The 21,230-nt window shown below is 47.2% G+C and overlaps 2 protein-coding genes across 2 annotated transcripts in view; both read right to left on the bottom strand.

Moving 5' to 3' along the window:
- Nucleotides 1–21,230, bottom strand: part of LOC149469341 (uncharacterized) — a 293,469-nt gene that overhangs the window by 7,200 nt on the left and 265,039 nt on the right. The window lies entirely within an intron of this gene.
- LOC149469348 (uncharacterized) lies at nucleotides 1,002–19,861 on the bottom strand. Its single transcript, XM_089669348.1, has 6 exons — nucleotides 19,575–19,861; nucleotides 19,365–19,488; nucleotides 19,151–19,248; nucleotides 3,155–3,382; nucleotides 2,869–3,075; nucleotides 1,002–2,760 (listed from the first exon to the last, which is right to left on the bottom strand). Exons 2-6 carry the CDS (start codon nucleotides 19,447–19,449, stop codon nucleotides 2,608–2,610), a joined length of 771 nt encoding a protein of 256 aa, XP_089525474.1. The 5' UTR covers nucleotides 19,450–19,488; nucleotides 19,575–19,861; the 3' UTR covers nucleotides 1,002–2,607.

The following is a 21,230-nucleotide window of genomic DNA, read 5'->3' as shown; positions in this document are numbered from 1 at the left end:
CCGGGTTCAGGTTGCGGAGATTGCGGCTGGTGATGGTTTGGCGTTTTGGGGGGGGGGAGTTGGGGGAAGGGGAGATGGAGAACGTGATGAGGTGGTGGTCAGAGAGAGGGAAGGGGGTGTTAAAGAACTGGTTGAGGGTACAGAGGTGGGAGAAGACGAGGTCCAGGGTGTTCCCTCCGATGTGGGTGGAGGATTGCGTGTGCTGTGTGAGCGCGAAGGAGGAGGTTAGGTGGAGGAATTGGGAAGTAGCCGGGGTGTTGTCGTTGATGGGGATGTTGAAGTCCCCGAGGATGATGGTCGGTAGCTCAGAGGAGAGGAAGAAGGGGAGCCAGGCGGCTAAGTCATCCAGGAAGCGGGGTATGGATCCGGGGGGCCTGTAGATCACTGCGATCCTTAGGGGGGTGGGTGAGAAGAGTCGGATGCAGTGCGCCTCAAAGGAGGGGAAGGATAGAGAGGGTGGGTTAGGGAGGACCTGGAAGGTGCTCAGCGGTGAAAGGAGCAGGCCGACACCACCACCTCTGCGATCGCTCAGTCTTGGCGAATGGGTCCAGATGAGACCTCCATGGGTGAGTGCCGCGGGGGAAGTGGAGTCGGTGGCCTGTACCCAGGTTTCGGTGACTGCTAGGAGGTTTAGGGAGCGGGAGATGAAGAGGTCGTGGATGGCGGTAAGTTTGTTGCAACTCGAACGAGCATTCAGGAGTGCAAACAAGAGATGGGGAGGAGGGGTGCATGTATGAGGTTGAGGCGGTTGCGTCGGCTGGCGTGAGCAGGGGGGGCTCTAGGGGGGGGGTGAGGTGGTGAGGGGCCAGGGTTCGGGGAGATGTCTCCAGCTGATATGAGAAGGAGGAGGGTGAGGAAGGTGGCATGGGAACGGGAGGTGTAGGAGCGTGTGGGTCTGGACGTGGTGGCAAGTGGGTCAGCGGGGAAGTGGAGTAGCAGGAGGAGGTGGTGGGTGCCGTAATGAGGAGAGGGGAGAAGCGAGGGGGCGATATAGAGCTGCTTAGTGGGGGTGGGCGGGTAGAGGGAGGCGGTTTTAAGGATGGAGGAGAGGAGGACGAGGAGGAGGAGCGCGGGCGGCATGTTGGGGTGAGCGGGGTGCTGGAAAGGTCAGGGGGGTGAAGGGGTGCTGGTCAGGGATGGCAAAGTGAAGTGTCCGAAATGCCGTGGGAGGTGAGGGGGTGCAAGTCCGGGATGGTGAAGCAGAGCGTCTGAAGCGCTGTGGAGGAGACTATTGAGTTCTTCTGGGAGGGGAGAGGGAGAGTGGAGGGCAGCAAGGATAGCAGCTGGTTGGTAGTAGTCTGCGGGTGAAGTAGGTTGGTGTCCGTGGGTGCGGCAGCACGTCATCAGTGGATGTGGTGGTTCGTTGAGCGGAGGGGTCGTAGGGCGCGACGTCTGGGGTGCAGTAGGCGCGGCATCTGGTGATGCTGGCGGCTTGGAGACCGGAGAAGTTGAGGCCAGGTGTTGAGGGCTCGGTGTCGGGAGGCGCTGAGGGTGCTGAAGGGCCCGGCGTCGGGAGGAGTGGAAGGGTCGTCATCAGGAGGTGGTATGGATCGACGTCTGGAGGTGGAGTAGGCTAGGCGTTGGCAGCTGTAGTAGGGTCAGCGTCCGTGAACGAAGTGAGCCGGCGCAGGCGGATGTTGAGGGCCAGGCGCTGAGGACTCAGCGTCGGGAGGCACTGATGGTGCTGAAGGGCCCGGCATCAGGTGGTGTATGAAGGAACCGGCGTTAGGCGGTGTAGAGGGGCCGTTGGCAGGAGGTGGTGAGGACCGATGTCTGGAGGTGGAGTGGGTTAGTCGCAGTCTGGCTCAGCGTCCGTGGGTGAGGTGAGCAGCGCAGGTGGATGTTGTGGGCCAGTGACTGGGGGTGCTGGGGGACCTGCGTCGGTGGGAGCGGTAAGGCCACGTGGTAGGCTTGGCTCCGCCGAATTGGATAGGGTTTGGGCAGTTCAGTGGTAGGTGCCCCAAAGGGGAGGCTTACCCTTTCGGTGCAGGTAGCGGAGGTGCAGCGGCATCCTGGAAAGGTCCCTGGTCTGGGGCCGGCTGGTGCAGGGCAGCCCGCAGGGTACTGGGAGGCCCAAAGCAGTTCCCAGGCAGGGCCGCTGGGTGTTGGATGCTGGGTGCCCCGAGGTGGCGGCAGGGTGTCAGCAGCTGGAAGCGGGCGGTCTGGGGTGGTCCCTGAGCTAGCAGGGAGGGCTCCAGGGAGACCGTGAGGCCGTGCCGGTTCCTGGTGGTCCAGGGTAGTCAACGAGGACCCAGGGCTGATGGGGAGGGCCCTGGGCAGGCAGGCAGGTCGGTGGGACCCGGTGGGCAGAGCGGAGACAGTCCGGGTGGATGTCCGGCGATGCGGTCCGGTCGCGGCTCGGCCGCGGCAAAAATTGAGGCCCCGGCTTCAGGTGCGCGGGTAGGCCACGATTCCCAGAGCTCCGGGAAAAGGTCCAGAAGCCTTCCCTGGTGGTCGGGCTGGGCCGGGAGTGTCTTAGGGGCCCCGCTGGGGTCCGCTGCGGCCCGGATGGCAGCGGATTGGGGCTAGGAGCGCAGGAGCTCCTAACGCATGTCTGCTCCCGCCGCCATCTTGAATAAATATATTCAGGAGGAATGGATTTAGTGTTCATGACCCACCTGTGCTGATCTCTGTAGGAGTGTCCTCCTCTATAAATGTCCCCGTTATTCCATCCTCCTCCATAGACTGCTGATCATCCCTCACATACGCCTCTTCTTCTTCTGCTTTCACCTCAAATTCTATATCGATTGGATCTCCACTCTAAATCAAGGAAATGAGAGAAAATATCATCTGTAAGATATAAGGTCACAGAAAATACCCACACATTGTCTCCATGAATTCATGTTCTAGATGCTCCATCCCACCAACCTTGTAATAGTGAGGGATGGTGTGACCTTCCTGTGTGGAATCCCGGGAATACAGAGGACGGGGACATCTCTCTGGTGGGTTCCTGGTATTAGGTGGCTCCATCATATCCTTGTGTCCTTCTGAAAACTCCTCCATCACTCCATACTCCTCATCCTCCTCTTTATACTCTTCTTTAACATCAATATTATCATCCCCGAGGATTCCACTCTGAAAGATATAATAAAACATTCATTGTAACAAACATGCTGTGTATAAATCACAACTACCAATAATTGTCATCATCTACCTGATGATGGTGAGGGATGGTGTGACCTTCCTGTGTGGAATCCCGGGAATACAGAGGACGGGGACATCTCTCTGGTGGGTTCCTGTAGCTGGATGACTCCACCATGGTGTCCTGGTACAGATCTTTGTGTTCTTTTAGAAGCTCTGACTCCTCCATCCCCCCATCCTCATCCTCCTCCTCTTTTATCTCTTCTTTAACCTCAACTTTAGGATCTCTCAGGTTTCCACTCTGAATATATAATAAAAATGCCATCAATGGTAACAATGCAGATAATGTACAGATCCTAATGATACTATCAGTGATTGTTCCTCATCTATCTGATGATGGTGAGGGATGGTGTGACCTTCCTGTGTGGAATCCCGGGAATACAGAGGACGGGGACATCTCTCTGGTGGGTTCCCATGACTGGATCCATCTGTAGGAAACACACACACTGACTGAATCCATTGTTTCTATGTGTTTATCAGATGATGGGGGATCTAGGTGGATCCTCCGTACTGCTCTCTCCTTTACAATAAAGTCTCCTCTTACCCGGTGATGTGAGGGGCGGCTGATTGTCCATCATGACGTCCTTGTAGAGATCCTTGTGTCCTTCTAAATACTCCCACTCCTCCATGGAGAAATAGACAGTGACACCCTGACACCTTATAGGAACCTGACACACACAATGATACAGTCACCATCCAGACACATCCCTTGTCTGTTACTGGAGAATGTCCCAGAATTCCCGGCACCGCTCACCTCTCCTGTCAGCAGCTCAGTGATCTCTCTGGTGACTTCTAGAATCTTCTTCTTCTTTCTCTCTTCTATCAGGGAGGGAGGTGGAGGCAATGTGATGTCATATGATCTCCAGACTTCACAGGAGGAAAACTCTACATCTGAACACAAATAGTCACATCAAATGATATTCCCAGAATCCTCCTCACCTCTCCATTCAGGTCTCCATTTTATTAAAGCCCCACTTCAGGCTGAGGTATAATTTCCCCCCACAGGACCCCCACACTACGCAGGGTATAGGCTTGTTGCAGCATTCTGATGTCATTACATACAACGCAGGACCAACAGTCCCACTTTACATGTGAGGATACCAAGGGGCCCCACATCCTAAGAGGAACAGGGAAAAAGACAAGATGGAGGGACATTGGGAGGAGGAGCTGTGAGGTCAGTGTGATGTCATAGGATTCTCTGACTCTGGATGGAGGGACATTGGGAGGAGGAGCTGTGAGGTCAGTGTGATGTCATAGGATTCTCTGACTCTGGATGGAAGGACATTGGGAGGAGGGGCTGTGAGGTCAGTGTGATGTCATAGGATTCTCTGACTCTGGATGGAGGGACATTGGGAGGAGGAGCTGTGAGGTCAGTCTGATGTCATAGGGTTCTCTGACTCTGGATGGGGGGACATTGGGAGGAGGGGCTGTGAGGTCATTGTGATGTCATAGGATTCTCTGACTCTGGATGGAGGGACATTGGGAGGAGGAGCTGTGAGGTCGGTGTGATGTCATAGGATTCTCTGACTCTGGATGAAGGGACATTGGGGGGAGGAGCTGTGAGGTCAGTGTGATGTCATAGGACATATAGACTCCGGATGGAGGGACATTTGGATGGGGAGATTTGAGGGGTCCTCTATATGAGACTCCCATGCAAACCAAATCATAGTTCCTGGGTGCGTCCTACCTCTCCTAAACTGAAGAGTGAACTTTGACCTTTACCATCCAGAAATCTGTCCGGAATCTGTGGCAGTAAGCGGTCATGTGATCAGGTGACGTGCGGAGGAACGGAGTGTAAATAGCAGACAATTGTCTCCAGAGCCCCTAATGGTGGGGATGGATTTGGCGGCGTGCTGGTGCCAAGTTTCCTCCCCCCAGGGTCACTGCAGGTGTGGAGAAAAGCTGTGTAAGAGGATATGGAGGAGAGATGAGGAGGAGGTCCAGGAATCAGGAGAAAGGTCAGGGCAAGCAACAGACGAGCGCATCCAAGAGACCAAGCCGGGGTCACTACACAGAAAATCAATCCAAGGAAACAACAGGCAGGACGAGGAATAGCAAGAAGGAGCTGAGAGACAAATGAGAATATTGCTCAGCCAATGGGAGATGATCTCAGCATGACTTCCATCATGAAGAAGATGAGGGGGAGGGGAGGAAGTCACTGAAGGTGACCATAGATCCATGGAAATTCAGCTGGTTCAGCAGGGATCGCTCACATTTCCATCCATGTGTGGCCACTGCCGGATAAAAGCCACTCCCCCAGCGGCTGCAGCCAATAGCTTCAGTGCTGATCTGTGTATTCTGAGAGCGGAGGAGTCCCCCCATTGTCAGAATACAAGAGTGCAGCGGGGAGGATTCCCCCATCCACCTACAATGTGTGGATGGGGGAATCACTTCAGTTTTTATGGTCATCCCGCTGGCTGAACGATAAAACTGAACCATGTAGGCCAGCTTTGGGGGCAAATATATTATCATCAACTCCTCCCCCTGAAGGGGTTCATCTACGTATTACCTCCTCTGCCGCCAGATCCAGGAATGTCTCCTCTTTGCTTCCTCCTGATTTACCTCTCCCCTAAAATGTCCTGTCTGTATCTGACATCACTTCCTGTCTTTACCTGACATCACTTCCTGTCTGACATCACTTGTTTGTCTTCCATAGAGACTTCCTGTCTGTACCTGACATCACTTCCTGTCTTCCATAGAGACCTCCTGTCTGGGTAGAAGTGAGATCCCCACCTTGTGGAGCTCAGAGGAACTGCAGCCCCGAGAAGCGTCTGGTAGTGTGACCCCGGCCTTGTGCTGGGTGTGTATGGACTGTAGATCCTTATAGAGGGGTCACCTCCAATCCCACCAAGGGGGACAGAAATATATGACTGCTCGGGGGAGGGGTTTTGGCCCCTTTGATTTTGCAGTAACATTGATTGTAGATTTAGTCCTGTAGAACATCTGGTATATGGATACAAAGCCCCCCAGCTGGGAGTAAAGGGTGGAAATGGCTGGTGACCCCCAGATTTGGGCAATGATGTCATCACTATAAATGGATAAAACCCGCGCTATGTGTAACAACTCCAAACCTACAAAAACCTTCTAGCGGACTGCTGCTGTAACAAAGGGAAGGATTCCCTGTCATCTAGAAGAGCATTATGTGTCACAGCGCTGTCCTATTGTGTGTGCACAGAAATCATCACAAATACACTACAAATATGTGGAGACATTCAGAGATAAAGAGCTCGGGGCTCCAAATCCTATTCTCTGCACATCCACTGCTTCCACTTTACACCCACTTCATTGGTCTTATGGGGTTTATCAATAAATGAAGGAAACTGAACCGTGTGCAAATCCATCCACAACATAAAGTGCTTTGTGCTCAAGATGCTGCTCCATGCAGATCCACTGCTTCCACTTTACACCCACTTCATTCATCTCATCAGATTTGCTGCTATAGGAAATCATTTAAAATGATGGTAAAAACAATTCTGCAGCTAATTGGCCACTAGGATTACTTTTACATGAAAGCCGCCCACCAGCTAAGAAACCAGCACTAGAATGATGCCTGTAGCTGCAAGCATCCTCCCGGTATAACCACTCCAAGTCCAGCGACGTTCCAGTACATTGCTGGTCCATGTTGGACATATATGTACCAGCAGAGAACACGGACATACGATGAATCGGGTCTGCGGACCAATATGACTGCAATTCATTCTTTTCTGTAATGTCCATATTGAGGGTTCGGCCCAATAAGTTTTACATTCATAACCCGTGATAGAGTTCCATGTGAATTGTGTGACAAGAGCTGAATTTGGGGGGCGGCCATGTATTGTGGTGTATAAATTGCCTTGGCCCACAATTGGTACAAATCTTCTGTGAAGAACAGTGGAGGGGCTGAACACTAGTGCTGGCAGTGACCGGGCCGATCCGGCTAACACTGAGTATTGGGGACACTATACAAGGCCGGCACTTCTACACATGTATTGGTTTCACTGTATATAATTCTATGATGATCACTCATTAGTATATGTTTGTATATTCAGTATTTCTATTCACTTATTATTTATATATTAGGTAGCGCTGCATCAATTTATTATGTTTTTGGTTGTTTCCCTGTCATAAGGTATATGATAGATGGTAGCAGCTTCCTCTTATTAGGAGTTTTTTATGTCATCAGTATTGAGTTAGGAGTGCAGGAGGTTCACACCATTAAATTCTAGGAGCAGACCTCCTCCGTACTCCATACTGATGACCTAGAAGGGGCTATAAATGTGTCCCCTATAGATAATACCGGGACTAAAGGTTGTCACCATTTCAGCACACACAACTTAAGGTTTGACATGTTGGATATCTATTTACTCGCTGCAACCTCGGCTTTTATATTTTTACACATAAATGGGTCATTTATTGCTTTTTTGTGCCATGAAATTAACTTAAGTGTATTTTTTACTGAAATTTGGCATTTCCTAGACTTTGTGATAATATTTTCTGACATAAAACATTAGAACTGCCACTATTTTATTCTCTAAAGTCTCTACTTTCAGAAAATCAATATTTTGGGGGTTTCGTGTCATCTTTAGGGCTAAAATGATTTTTTAAATGTTTGCAAAAAGGGCTCTGGAAGTGAAAGGGAGGAAGGATAAGCCGGATACTCCCCTTTCCTGAGGAGCAGCCAATCGGTTCTCATTACACTGCAAGGTCTCTCCCCTCCCTGCTAGTCCCCGGGTGCGGTGCTGGAGACAGGCGGGGGAGGGGAGGAGGAGATAAACAGAACAATGTTACACATATTAAATGTTTTAGTCGCTATAAAGTCCCTTTCATTTTTGAAACCCCCCGGACATTCCTTAAAGAGCCTCAGATTTATATACATTTTCTGTTAAAAAGGAATGTTTCCTTCCTCCTGAGCAGCAATGTAAGGGGCTCTATGCTCCATACTCCTGACCCCGGCACTCCATCATTGTGTTGGCTGCATAGTGTAATGATTGCCCATTGGCTGCCTGTGTAGTGTCATCATTGCCCTTTGTAGGCCATGTATGGTCAGGATGGTCCTTGTCTTGTCTATTTATTGTCAGTGCTGTTTGTTTAGAGGACCATATTACTAGAATTTATCTCCACAATGAGGAGAATGTTCCGGCCCCGGAAGTGGGGGAATGTTCTGCCCCTGAAGGGGGTAATCTGGGTTCCCACACTATATATGTGTGTATCATCATCTGCTGGAGATAAAAGACGTCACAGCGACTATGGAGGAAGAGGACGGACATGACTATGGAGGAAGAGGACGGACATGACTATGGAGGAAGAGGATGGACGTGACTATGAAGGAAGAGGACGGACATGATGATGGAGGAAGAGGATGAACATGACTATGGAGGAAGAGGACGAACATGACGGGGGTTACTGGGTGTAAATAGGAAATAACATCTTATTACCTCCTCTGCTGCCAAGTGCAGCAAAATATCTCTGATCTGCTTCCTCCCAACTCACCTCTCGGAATGGCCTGTCTGTACCTGACATCACTTCCTGTCTGTACCTGACATCACTTCCTGTCTGTATCCCATAAAGAAGTCCTGTCTGGGGAGAAATGAGATCCCCATCTTGTGGATTTCAGAGAAACAGCAGCCCCAAGAAACTTCCCCTAAAGACCATTCCAGCATTGTATCTACCTTACAGGGATACCAGAGAAGATCAAAAAGAACTAAAAAAACAGTAAGAAACAATAAACCTAACTCTTATGCAACCAACTGTTTAAAAAAGATATTTTACTACAGATAGAAAAGTCTTAAAGACACAGAACACAAGATAAAAACAAAATACATAATAAAACAGAGACCTCCAAAACAGATCTTTTTGGGTAAAAAAAATGCAAAAATAAATCCAAAGGCATAAAAATATGTATCAATCCACTCATAATGAAGATGTTAGACATAAATGACAAGGATGTAATGGTCACAGAGGAATGGTGGTGGAGATCTCTCACAGTAAGAACACTTCCTTGAATGGTTCTATAAATAAAGAATGAATCCTGGAGGGAATAAAGCTGTAAAGCAATAAATAATATATAAACTGGGCCATCCACTTCATCCATAAAGACATTGTGATTGAAGATCTTCTAGATCACATAGAAGGAGGACTCATCCATGATTTCATACATTTGTTTGGAAGGATAGAACAATCCTCAGAAGGGAACATGTAGGATGACAGGAAAGGCTCCTGACTGGTGAGATCCTCCAAACATAATGATGACATCCATGAACTGGAGCGAGCTCGTTGGGGTGATAAAGCCAATCTGGAAACACTGTGTAGACGTTCTCCAAGAACTCAGCACACTCCAGGTGTGGAGAAAGTCTCCAGGTGGGTTTAGCCTGTCATTTATCATAGGTAGGAATGTCCACACATGGACTTCCACAGGGGCCCCCAGACTACATATAGAACCTGTACAGTGTCCCCTGTAATGAACTGCTTCCCCCCAGGCCTATAGTAGAATGACAGCTGAGCGGGATCTCTCCCATCCTGGGTGGACATCATATGAAGTCCTCCAAGTCTAGCGACTCTGCTGTATCTTGATATGTCACCTGCTGTGTCCACTAGATGACAGATCATTGTACCAGGCCAGCCCAGTACCATGTGATTGCTATGACCAATCACAGTGATCACATGACAGTTGTACACAATAAATGTCTTTCATTCATAGCCATCCATTGTGTACTATTGTGATGATCTCTGTGATTTGTCACTGGCTCACTACCTCTACTGGAAATGTATTCCCGGCATCAACTACTCTTTCAGTAAAATAATACTTTCTGAGATTAGTTGTGAACTTTCCTCCAGTTAGTTGGAGGTCATGTCCTCATGTTCTTCATTTTGGTTTCATATTGAAAATCCTGCCCTCCTGAACCTTATTCACTCCCTTGTTGTATGTAAAGGTTTCAGTCATGTCTCCCCTTTCCCTTCTCTCCTCCAGACTGGACATGTTACGTTCCTGAAGTCTCTCCTGATATCACTATTTGTATTCCCCGTCTCTGGACTCGTTCTATCTTATCAATACCTTTATGTAAGTGAGGTCTCCAGAACTGGACACAGTATTCTACATGAGGTTGCTGGTGACCCCTCTAGTGATAGAAAGATCTATATAGAGGAATCAGGACCTCCTTCCTCCTGCCAGTGACCCCTCTAGCGATATAAAGATCTATATAGAGGAATCAGGACCTCCTTCCTCCTGCCGGAAACCCCACTAGTGATATATAGATCTATATGGAGGAATCAGGACCTCCTTCCTCCTGCCGGTGACCCCTCTAGTGATATAAAGATCTATATAGAGGAATTGGGACCTCCATCGTCTCGCCAGTGACCCCTCTAGTGATATATAGATCTATATGGAGGAATTGGGACCTACTTTCTCCTCCTGGTGACCCCTCCAGTGATATAAAGATCTATATGGAGGAATCGGGACCTCCTTCCTCCTGCTGGTGACCCCTCTAGTGATAGAAAGATCTATATGGAGGAATCAGGACCTCCTTCCTCCTGCCGGTGACCCCTCTAGTGATAGAAAGATCTATATGGAGGAATCAGGACCTCCTTCCTCCTGCCGGTGACCCCTCTAGTGATATATAGATCTATATGGAGGAATTGGGACCTCCTTCCTCCTGCCGGTGACCCCTCTAGTGATATATAGATCTATATGGAGGAATTGGGACCTCCTTCCTCCTGCCGGTGACCCCTCTAGTGATAGAAAGATCTATATAGAGGAATCGGGACCTTCTTCCTCCTGCTGGTGACCCCTCTAGTGATAGAAAGATCTATATAGAGGAATCAGGACCTCCTTCCTCCTGCCGGTGACCCCTCTAGTGATATAAAGATCTATATAGGGGAATCAGGACCTCCTTCCTCCTGCCGGTGACCCCTCTAGTGATATAAAGATCTATATAGATGAATCGGGACCTCCTTCCTCCTGACAGTGACCCACCTAGAAATGTAAAGATTTATTTAGAGGAATTAAAACCTCCTTCCTCCTGCCGGTGACCCCTCTAGTGATATAAAGATCTATATAGAGGAATCGGGAACTCCTTCCTCCTGCCGGTGACCCCTCTAGTGATAGAAAGATTTCTATAGAGGAATCAGGACCTCCTTCCTCCTGCTGGTGACCCCTCTAGTGATATAAAGATCTATATCTATAGGTGCATTATGTTACATTTAGAAACATTGAACTGCAATTTTCACTTCTCTGATCAATCATCCAGAAATGCCAAATCCTGTTCCATGTTACAGACACCTCCAGGGATATCCTCCCTATTACACATGTTTGTGTCATCAGCAAAGAGACATCCCCTTACCCAACAACCCTTTAGTTATATCCCTTACATATAGATTACATAGAACAGCTCCCAGTACAGAACCTTGGGGTACACCACTAGTGACTGCTCTCTGTTCTGAGTGATCCGCATTTACAACCACACTCTGGTATCTATCATTTTGCCAGCTGCACATCCACTGAACCCCCCAAGGGCTAAGTCCTAGCTTGTCCAACTTCTGTATTAGATCATTATGTGGAACTGTATCACATGCCTTGCTGAAATCAAGATATTCTATGTCCACAGCACCACCCTGGTCCAAATCATTGGTGATATAGTCAAAAAGTCCAATCAGATGAGTCTGCCATGATCTGCCCCCAGTAAAGCCATGCTGCTTTGGATCCAGCAAGTTGTGTGTTTTTAGGTGATCAGTGATCCTTCCTTTCAGGAGTGATTCCATTAACTTGACTACCACCGATGTTAGACTCACTGGCCTGTAATTGCCGGCTTCTACCTTGCTGCCCTTCTTGGATGGAACACACTGTGCACTCCATTACATGAACAACATTGGGAGTTCTGTAATCATCATCTGATCAGGATACACAGGGATATGAGCCAATAGTAGATCAGCAGGTGCCTACAGGTTATCACCCCACAGGGATATGAGCCAATCGTAGATCAGCAGGTGCCTACAGGTTACCACCCCACAGGGTTATGAGCCAATCGTAGATCAGCAGGTGCCTACAGGTTACCACCCCACAGGGTTATGAGCCAATCGTAGATCACCAGGTGCCTACAGGTTACCACCCCACAGGGTTATGAGCCAATCGTAGATCAGCAGGTGCCTACAGGTTACCACCCCACAGGGTTATGAGCCAATCGTAGATCAGCAGGTGCCTACAGGTTACCACCCCACAGGGTTATGAGCCAATCATAGATCACCAGGTTGTCGGAACTGTTCTGGGCTCACAGAATGAAACAGGAAGGCCTGAACTTATCATCTCTACATGGACATGCTGGAAGCCATTTTGTTCTGTATATTCTATTTCATGGTTTCTGAACACAGATTCTAAGAGCATTCCAAGGTGGTTACAGCTTATGTTCCCAGGTTATAAATCTGGGGGGGGGTATGGTGGGATCAGACGGCTACAAGATGAAGACTAGACATGACACCAAGTGGTAAGATAAATGGATGAGTCCATGTCTAGATTGAACAAAGGACACAAGAACTGGTCACAATGATTATTTCCCATGATCCTCTGGAAAGAGTGCATATTATACCTTACATTGTATATGGTGTTATTATTATGTGACAGGAATATCTGATCCAAAAATGTCACTTGTATTATTATCAGTATTACATGAAGTGAATGCTTGCTTACTTATGTCATCCAGGTTTATATTACTAGATTCCATTTCCACATACATATATTTATATGAAATGGTTTAACAATGAATACATATTGATATATTGGGGATATTCTGTTTGTAACATTATAAAGTATCAGTTTGAGTTCATTGTATGACAACGTTGTTATGTTACAGAAGACGTGAGATAAGAAGTCTCAGTATAATGACCTCATCTTTTTGTAGGATATAAAGGTAGATTTATTTTCTTTTCTAGGATCACTTAATTAATACATTACTTGATATATATTACTAGATTTGTTTTTTCCAGAATCACTTAAAGTGGTTGTAAACCCCAAATATTTAAAAAAAATGTACTTTTTTCCATAAATGAATACATTTTAATGTAAACATACATACAGCTGTGAGCGTACCTCAGAAAAATGCTCCTTTAGCTTGTCTCAGCCCTCCAAACTGCTGGTCTGTGGGCGTGGCTTAGGACCAGAGAATAGTAGGCGGAGATATGATGTCACACAATCCCCCAGTTATACCCCCCTCCATCCTCGGCTCAAGAACAATCACTGGTGATGATGAGTGCTGAGTTGTGGATCTTGTGAAGGCAGAGACCAGCATGGAGAGGACACCCCCTCCCCCACCCCCTGCAGTGTATTACATGGAGGCTCATACTGGTCTCCTCCTCAGCACAGCCTGTCACTCACAGGAGAAGGGGAGTGGTGACACCATATTTCTGCTGGTGTCAGATTTATTCTGCTCAGAAGATCAGGCGGGATTTCTGGAGAAAGGGATTGCTTCAAGATACCAGACTAAGCTGAATGGCTCAGTAAAGGTAAAATCTACCCAACTGCAGGATTAGACGGATTTGTGTTTTTTAGGGTTACAACCACTTTCAGTAATACATTATTAGCAGTGACATGGGTACCAGTCTGTGTGACACCAAACCTGGCAGAAAAGCAGTTCTCTCTAATGTAGTCATGTCCTTACCAGCCGAGGTTAAAGGTCAACCCTTGTCATGTTCCAGAAGACATGTCAGAGAATTCCTCATCCTATACTGCCCCCTTCAGGTCACTGAAATCAATTAGTAGAGAAAATAGCACCTAGTCTGACGTCATTGTGAGAAGAGAGAAGCTTTGCCCGCCTAGGTTTTATTTGGAGGGATAAAAGTAAGAGACGGACAGAGAAGAGGACACACATCACAAAACAAGACCTCACAAGACGGGAGACAAGGGACAACAGATGGACACAGACACCCCCTGAAGTGAGCGCACTGAAAGCTGACATCACTGACACCATACAGTCCATATTGGGAACTAGAACTTTCATTTTCCTCAGATAACTTGTACTCCCCTTATATCTCCAGATACATTGTTTAGTCCGATAACGGTTCTGGTGAGCACAGGAGGGGATGTGACGTCATTTTACCTGCAGTATAAATTATTATCATTTCCCTCCTCTGGGGAAGATTGATTTTACATATCCCTGAAGCTGATTCTGGCTTCTAGTCAATGGTTTATCCGGATGTATACAGTATATATATGACAAGGCAGACTACTTCATGTAACATTACATCTTCATCTCAGATTGTAAGCGGATTGGATTGGCCTGTGTATGGGATTCCAGATCAAGTCATGGCAAGGTACACGTTGAGCGTTGAATATCTGGGTGTAGAGAGATCACGGGGGGGATTTGTATATCTGTTGTCACATGTTGCTGAGTTACTGATTTCTTACACGACATTTCCAGACAGTTGGATGTAATTCATTAATATTTGGCAGTAATTGCTGGCTTGTATTTCTCCCCATTATTGTGGATTAGATCATTGTACTGTTATCTTGTATTGTTTATTATTTATCATCACCTATTAGATTTCATCCCCATTTTGTACTGATTTATATTATTAATAAATATATATTTTTGCACATTATTGTGTTTTATTTTGTCTTCCAATTATCACAAATACAGAACTGGGATGTCGGTTACTTTGTGAGAATTAGTAGGGAATCTCCTTCATTCCAGATCCCGCCTGTTTCCATGAATTGTATACGGATTATTTCCTCACAGATAAAGTTCTGACAATTTGTACCGTTCTGGTGTTTGTGATCCTCAGAAATGAGATCTGCCGTCATCAGACATGATGGATTTTCAGACATCTATCCCATAGTTTGTAGACGCTATAACTCTCCTACACACTGAATCATAGACACTGATTGGGGTTATTGTACCCAAGAAATGGCGCAGAATACACCTTTGTCTACATTTATAAAGAAAGACGATTTGTAAAAACAAGAAACAAGCAAAAATGGTAAAAAGTGTTTAAATACCACCAAAATAAATATCTATTTGTGTGAAAAACAATGACAAAAATATAATTTGGGTACAATGTTGCATGACGGTGTAATTGTCATTCAAAGTGTGAAAGCGCTGATAGTTACCAGTCGGCCTGGGCAGGAAGGGGGGGGGGGGGGGGGAGTGTCCGGTATACAGGAGGTAGAAATATTTATTTTTATACAGACCTCCAAGTGTTTGTGAAATCTCCCACCACAAAACGTACTTAGCCAATCACAGGGCAGGACTCCATTTTTATTCTTCTCCTGCTATCAATGGCCAACCCGGTCCCACACTTCATCCATGTCTTTGGGGAACTCTGATCTCCTTATGGACTGTTCCTTCCATGATGAAGATCAGCCATGGAGTATATCTGAGGTGTATATCAGGGTGTGCTTCTTCCCCACATGAGAACTGGGATGTCCAGCAACATTCATCTAGAAGACATTTCCCGCACTCAAGGCACCAATACACCTCCAGGGTTGTGTGGGACCCCTGATGTACAGGAAGACAGGACTTCAGTGAGGAATATTTCCCTCACTCAGGACAGGAATATGACTTTTCTCTGTTTGAGATCTCTGATGTCTGTAAAGATCCGACTTCTGTAAAAAAAACATTTCCCACACTTAGGACAGAAATATGGCTTCTCCCCCGTGTGAGATCTCTGATGTGTGCAAAGACTGGACTTATCTGAAAAACATTTCCGGCACTCAGAACAGGAATATGGCTTTTCCCGTGTGACATCTCTGATGTGTGTAAAGATTGGACTTCCGTGAAAAACATTTCCCACACTCAGGACAGGAATACGGCTTCTCCCCCGTGTGACATCTCTGATGTGTGTAAAGATTGGACTTCTGTGAAAAACATTTCCCGCACTCAGGACAGGAATACGGCTTCTCCCCCGTGTGAGATCTATTATGCACATTAAGATGGTATTTATAATAGAACCACTTCCCACACTCAGTACAGGAGAAGCTCTTCCCTGTTGGAAGGCCGGCCCGGTCCCGCACAGTCTGAGGTTCCTCAGGATACGAGGAATCCGATGGTCCATCTACACTGGGTGGTGCCGGATGGACATTGGAGGGAGCCGGGTTTTCTCCTGGACTATACTGTGTGATGTCCTCATCTTCTACTTTCCAGTCTGGAGACAAAGTGAGACAATCCTCGGAGGTTTTCCTCATCTCCCGGCCATGGACTAAAATACAAAGACAAAGAGGATTACTAGACAGGAGCTGATTGGTTCCCCCAAACCAGGACTCCGCCCACATCAGGCAGCTTGGTCTCTGAGGATCTTACAATTCCACCCTCAAGGGAACTAGAAAATGGCTCCTCTGATCTCCTACCAGATCATTTCTTTATTCATGGACCTTAGTCAGAGAGTGAGGAAACAACCAGAACTGTCTTTTATAGGAGGGACAGTGATGAGGGGATTATAGGACGAGGGTCCCCACCCCCTCTATCACTCATCGCCATCTTCCCAACACAAGAAGTACTGCACTTCCTTATTTAGTCCATGATTTAGTCATGAAGAACAGCGGGGCTGAGCCCCACCAGAGGTCAGAGAGTGAGGATGGGGAGAACAACCAAGATGAAGACTGGACTGATCCTGAAGACCACCATCATTGGGGTATTGACTCCTCCCTCATTATCACTTTCTGTTTAAGGGTCCAAATTTGGAGGATGTTATCACATTATTATCACCATGTAAAAGTCTGTGCTCCAATCACATCATCCGATATAAAATGTCCAGCTGGGAGGAAATGGGTGCAAAATAATTAAGGCCGATGTAATGTACAACTTACCATATAGGATACAAAAGTTAGGACTATACAGTATTAGTTTTCTTGTTTAGGATTTCTTCTATATTCATCTGGTGATCTAGCCATTAAATCTGTTTTATAAAAACTCTGCAGCAGAATGTATCAGTTCCAGGGATGAGGCAGACCATTTCCCACTGACAGGGGGCTTACAATGATCAGCTTTTATTTATTAATGCAAAACCTTTATCCCAAAAGGAAAGAAATGTTTGATGTAACTGATTATGAAGTGTGATCTGGAGTTTGGCTTCAATTAGTTACTGTTTTTATATCTGCTAATACATCTAACACTCCCCTCCCCCCAGACTGACCATGCTGCTGTCTCCACAGTGGGGGCGCTCTAATACAGAAGGTGTGTTACTGGCCAGATCACCAGGTGAAAACAGGGAAAAAAGCCAAAGAAAAGGAATGCAGCCGCCACACCCAATGATTGGTAAGCTGCAATATGGGACATTTGTGGTCTAATATCCCTTTAGTTTGGTTGGTGAAATCTCATCCTATGTCCAGTGATAGCAGTGACATCTACTGGCCACAGTGAGACATCACAGGACAACCTAAACTTAGGGAGAAACCAAGTGAAGAACTATACAATCAGCCTGAGCCAAGTACAGCCCAGCCACAAACTAAACCCACATAGTACCTCTATTCAGGACAAGGGGGCCACACTAATACATAGTGTAAGGATCACATCAAATTGGTGTTTAGTAATCAGAGATCACTTACAGTGGTTGTAACCCTCAGACATGGAATATGAACAAAGCATATCCCTCTACAGTGTGTACTTGTCTCAGTCCAGAGCAATAAGAGCCATTTCTGTCTGCTGTCTCCTTCCTCTGTGATCAGCAGTTGAGTCCCTTCTGACAAGTCTTCCTGACACCAAAAGAAAAAAAGATGACGGGGAGGGAGTTCCAGCACACAGCCTGTGATTGACAGCCTCAGCTCTGTTCCTGTGTGAAAGGGGTGTGTCCATACCAACCAATCATCTCTCAGAGATCACTTCACTGAACTGAAGAGAGTGACTTCAACTCTCTTCCCCCTTTTTCTCTGACTTCTTAAAGAAGCTGTATAAATTCTGTACTTTGAACAAATATAGAGAAGAGAGTGCCACAGATAAACAGGTACAACGTATGTAGGAGGATTTGTTTTATCTCTGTGTATCACCTGAGGCCAGTCATTGCACTGGGTATATGGAGGGTTTACAACCACTTTAAATGTCTACACGAGACAAGTTGCAGAGATCCCACACCGCTGCCTCCCATCTCCTGAGACTGCACTCAGTGACTTGGGGCTGAGACACTACAGACATATCCCTCCACCCGGCACAGCCAGCAGACAACAGAGCAAGGAACCCTGGGAGAAATGTTCTGTCAGAGATCTTACTAGACCCGGGAATGGGGAAAAATGTCCAAGTCTCATACGCCAAATGCCAAGTTGAGCAACATCTATAGTAAACATCAACATTTTGCCTCCAGCTGAACCCCAGAACCTCCATAAATCCAGTCTAGAGACATAAATTGTGTCTGCAGCACAGAGAAGGAAGATTATCCGAGAGAAATCCAGGAATACAGGACGGGGAACACAGCTCAGGAAAGTGACCAGGGGATTACAGGCTGATATCACCCAGTCCCCGCCCTACTCTGGACCAATCAGTGAGCAGTATGGGTGGAGGAATGGATTTAGTGTTCATGACCCACCTGTGCTGATCTCTGTAGGAGTGTCCTCCTCTATAAATGTCCCCGTTATTCCATCCTCCTCCATAGACTGCTGATCATCCCTCACATACGCCTCTTCTTCTTCTGCTTTCACCTCAAATTCTATATCGATTGGATCTCCACTCTAAATCAAGGAAATGAGAGAAAATATCATCTGTAAAATGTAAGGTCACATAAACATCCACACATTGTCTCTATGAGTTCATGTTCTAGATGCTCCATCCCACCAACCTTGCAATGATGAGGGATGGTGTGATCTTCCTGTGTTGAATCCCGGGAATACAGAGGACGGGGACATCTCTCTGGTGGGTTCCTGGTATTAGGTGGCTCCATCATATCCTTGTGTCCTTCTGAAAACTCCTCCATCACTCCATACTCCTCATCCTCCTCTTTATACTCTTCTTTAACATCAATATTATCATCCCCGAGGATTCCACTCTGAAAGATATAATAAAACATTCATTGTAACAAACATGCTGTGTATAAATCACAACTACCAATAATTGTCATCATCTACCTGATGATGGTGAGGGATGGTGTGACCTTCCTGTGTGGAATCACGGGAATACAGAGGACGGGGACATCTCTCTGGTGGGTTCCCATGACTGGATCCATCTGTAGGAAACACACACACTGACTGAATCCATTGTTTCTATGTGTTTATCAGATGATGGGGGATCTAGGTGGATCCTCCGTACTGCTCTCTCCTTTACAATAAAGTCTCCTCTTACCCGGTGATGTGAGGGGCGGCTGATTGTCCATCATGACGTCCTTGTAGAGATCCTTGTGTCCTTCTAAATACTCCCACTCCTCCATGGAGAAATAGACAGTGACACCCTGACACCTTATAGGAACCTGACACACACAATGATACAGTCACCATCCAGACACATCCCTTGTCTGTTACTGGAGAATGTCCCAGAATTCCCGGCACCGCTCACCTCTCCTGTCAGCAGCTCAGTGATCTCTCTGGTGACTTCTAGAATCTTCTTCTTCTTTCTCTCTTCTATCAGGGAGGGAGGTGGAGGCAATGTGATGTCATATGATCTCCAGACTTCACAGGAGGAAAACTCTACATCTGAACACAAATAGTCACATCAAATGATATTCCCAGAATCCTCCTCACCTCTCCATTCAGGTCTCCATTTTATTAAAGCCCCACTTCAGGCTGAGGTATAATTCCCCCCACAGGACCCCCACACTACGCAGGGTATAGGCTTGTTGCAGCATTCTGATGTCATTACATACAACGCAGGACCAACAGTCCCACTTTACATGTGAGGATACCAAGGGGCCCCACATCCTAAGAGCATCAGAGAAAATCAGATGGAGGGACATTGGGGGGGAGGAGCTGTGAGGTCAGTGTGATGTCATAGGATTCTCTGACTCTGGATGGAGGGACATTGGGAGGAGGAGCTGTGAGGTCAGTGTGATGTCATAGGATTATCTGACTCTGGATGGAGGGACATTGGTAGGAGGAGCTGTGAGGTCAGTGTGATGTCATAGGATTCTCTGACTCCAGATGGAGGGACATTGGGGGGAGGAGCTGTGAGGTCAGTGTGATGTCATAGGACATATAGACTCTGGATGGAGGGACATTTGGATGGGGAGATTTGAGGGGTCCTCTATATGAGGCTCCCATGCAAACCAAATCCTTGTTCCTGGGTGCGTCCTACCTCTCCCAAACTGAAGAGTGACCTTTGACCTTTACCATCCAGAAATCTGTCCGGAATCTGTGGAAGTAAGCTGTCATGTGATCAGGTGACGGGCGGAGGAACAGAGTGTAAATAGCAGACAATTGTCTCCAGAGCCCCTAATGGTGGGGATGGATTTGGCGGCGTGCTGGTGCCAAGTTTCCTCCCCCCAGGGTCACTGCAGGTGTGGAGAAAAGCTGTGTAAGAGGATATGGAGGAGAGATGAGGAGGAGGTCCAGGAATCAGGAGAAAGGTCAGGGCAAGCAACAGACGAGCGCATCCAAGAGACCAAGCCGGGGTCACTACACAGAAAATCAATCCAAGGAAACAACAGGCAGGACGAGGAATAGCAAGAAGGAGCTGAGAGACAAATGAGAATATTGCTCAGCCAATGGGAGATGATCTCAGCATGACTTCCATCATGAAGGAGATGAGGGGGAGGGGAGGAAGTCACTGAAGGTGACCAAAGATCCATGGAAATTCAGCTGGTTCAGCAGGGATCGCTCACATTTCCATCCATGTGTGGCCACTGCCGGATAAAAGCTACTCCCCCAGCGGCTGCAGCCAATAGCTTCAGTGCTGATCTGTGTATTCTGAGAGCGGAGGAGTCCCCCCATTGTCATAATACAAGAGTGCAGCGGGGAGGATTCCCCCATCCACCTCCAATGTGTGGATGGGGGAATCACTTCAGTTTTTATGGTCATCACGCTGGCTGAACGATGAAACTGAACCATGTAGGCCAGCTTTGGGAGCAAATATATTATCATCAACTCCTCCCCCTGAAGGGGTTCATCTACGTATTACCTCCTCCGCTGCCAGATCCAGGAATGTCTCCTCTCTACTTCCTCATTCATGGAACTTCCTGTCTGTTCCTGACATCACTTCCTGTCTGTTCCTGACATC

This window comes from Staurois parvus, unplaced genomic scaffold, assembly GCF_062004578.1.
Source record: "Staurois parvus isolate SC_StPar_1 unplaced genomic scaffold, SC_StPar_1.0 ptg000073l, whole genome shotgun sequence".
NCBI classification, from domain to species: Eukaryota; Metazoa; Chordata; class Amphibia; order Anura; family Ranidae; genus Staurois; species Staurois parvus.
This window is presented reverse-complemented; position numbering and strand designations above follow the sequence as displayed.

Bases quoted from the DNA above. Each gene is read 5' to 3' on its own strand.
- LOC149469348 (XM_089669348.1), bottom strand. From the start codon at position 19,449: ATGGAGGAGTGGGAGTATTTAGAAGGACACAAGGATCTCTACAAGGAC. The intron at 3,383-19,150 runs GTAGATGATGAC...TTATATATTCAG, and splicing joins CCATCCCTCACCATCATCAG to AGTGGAAACCTGAGAGATCC. The intron at 2,761-2,868 runs GTTGGTGGGATG...TCCTTGATTTAG, and splicing joins CCATCCCTCACTATTACAAG to AGTGGAGATCCAATCGATAT.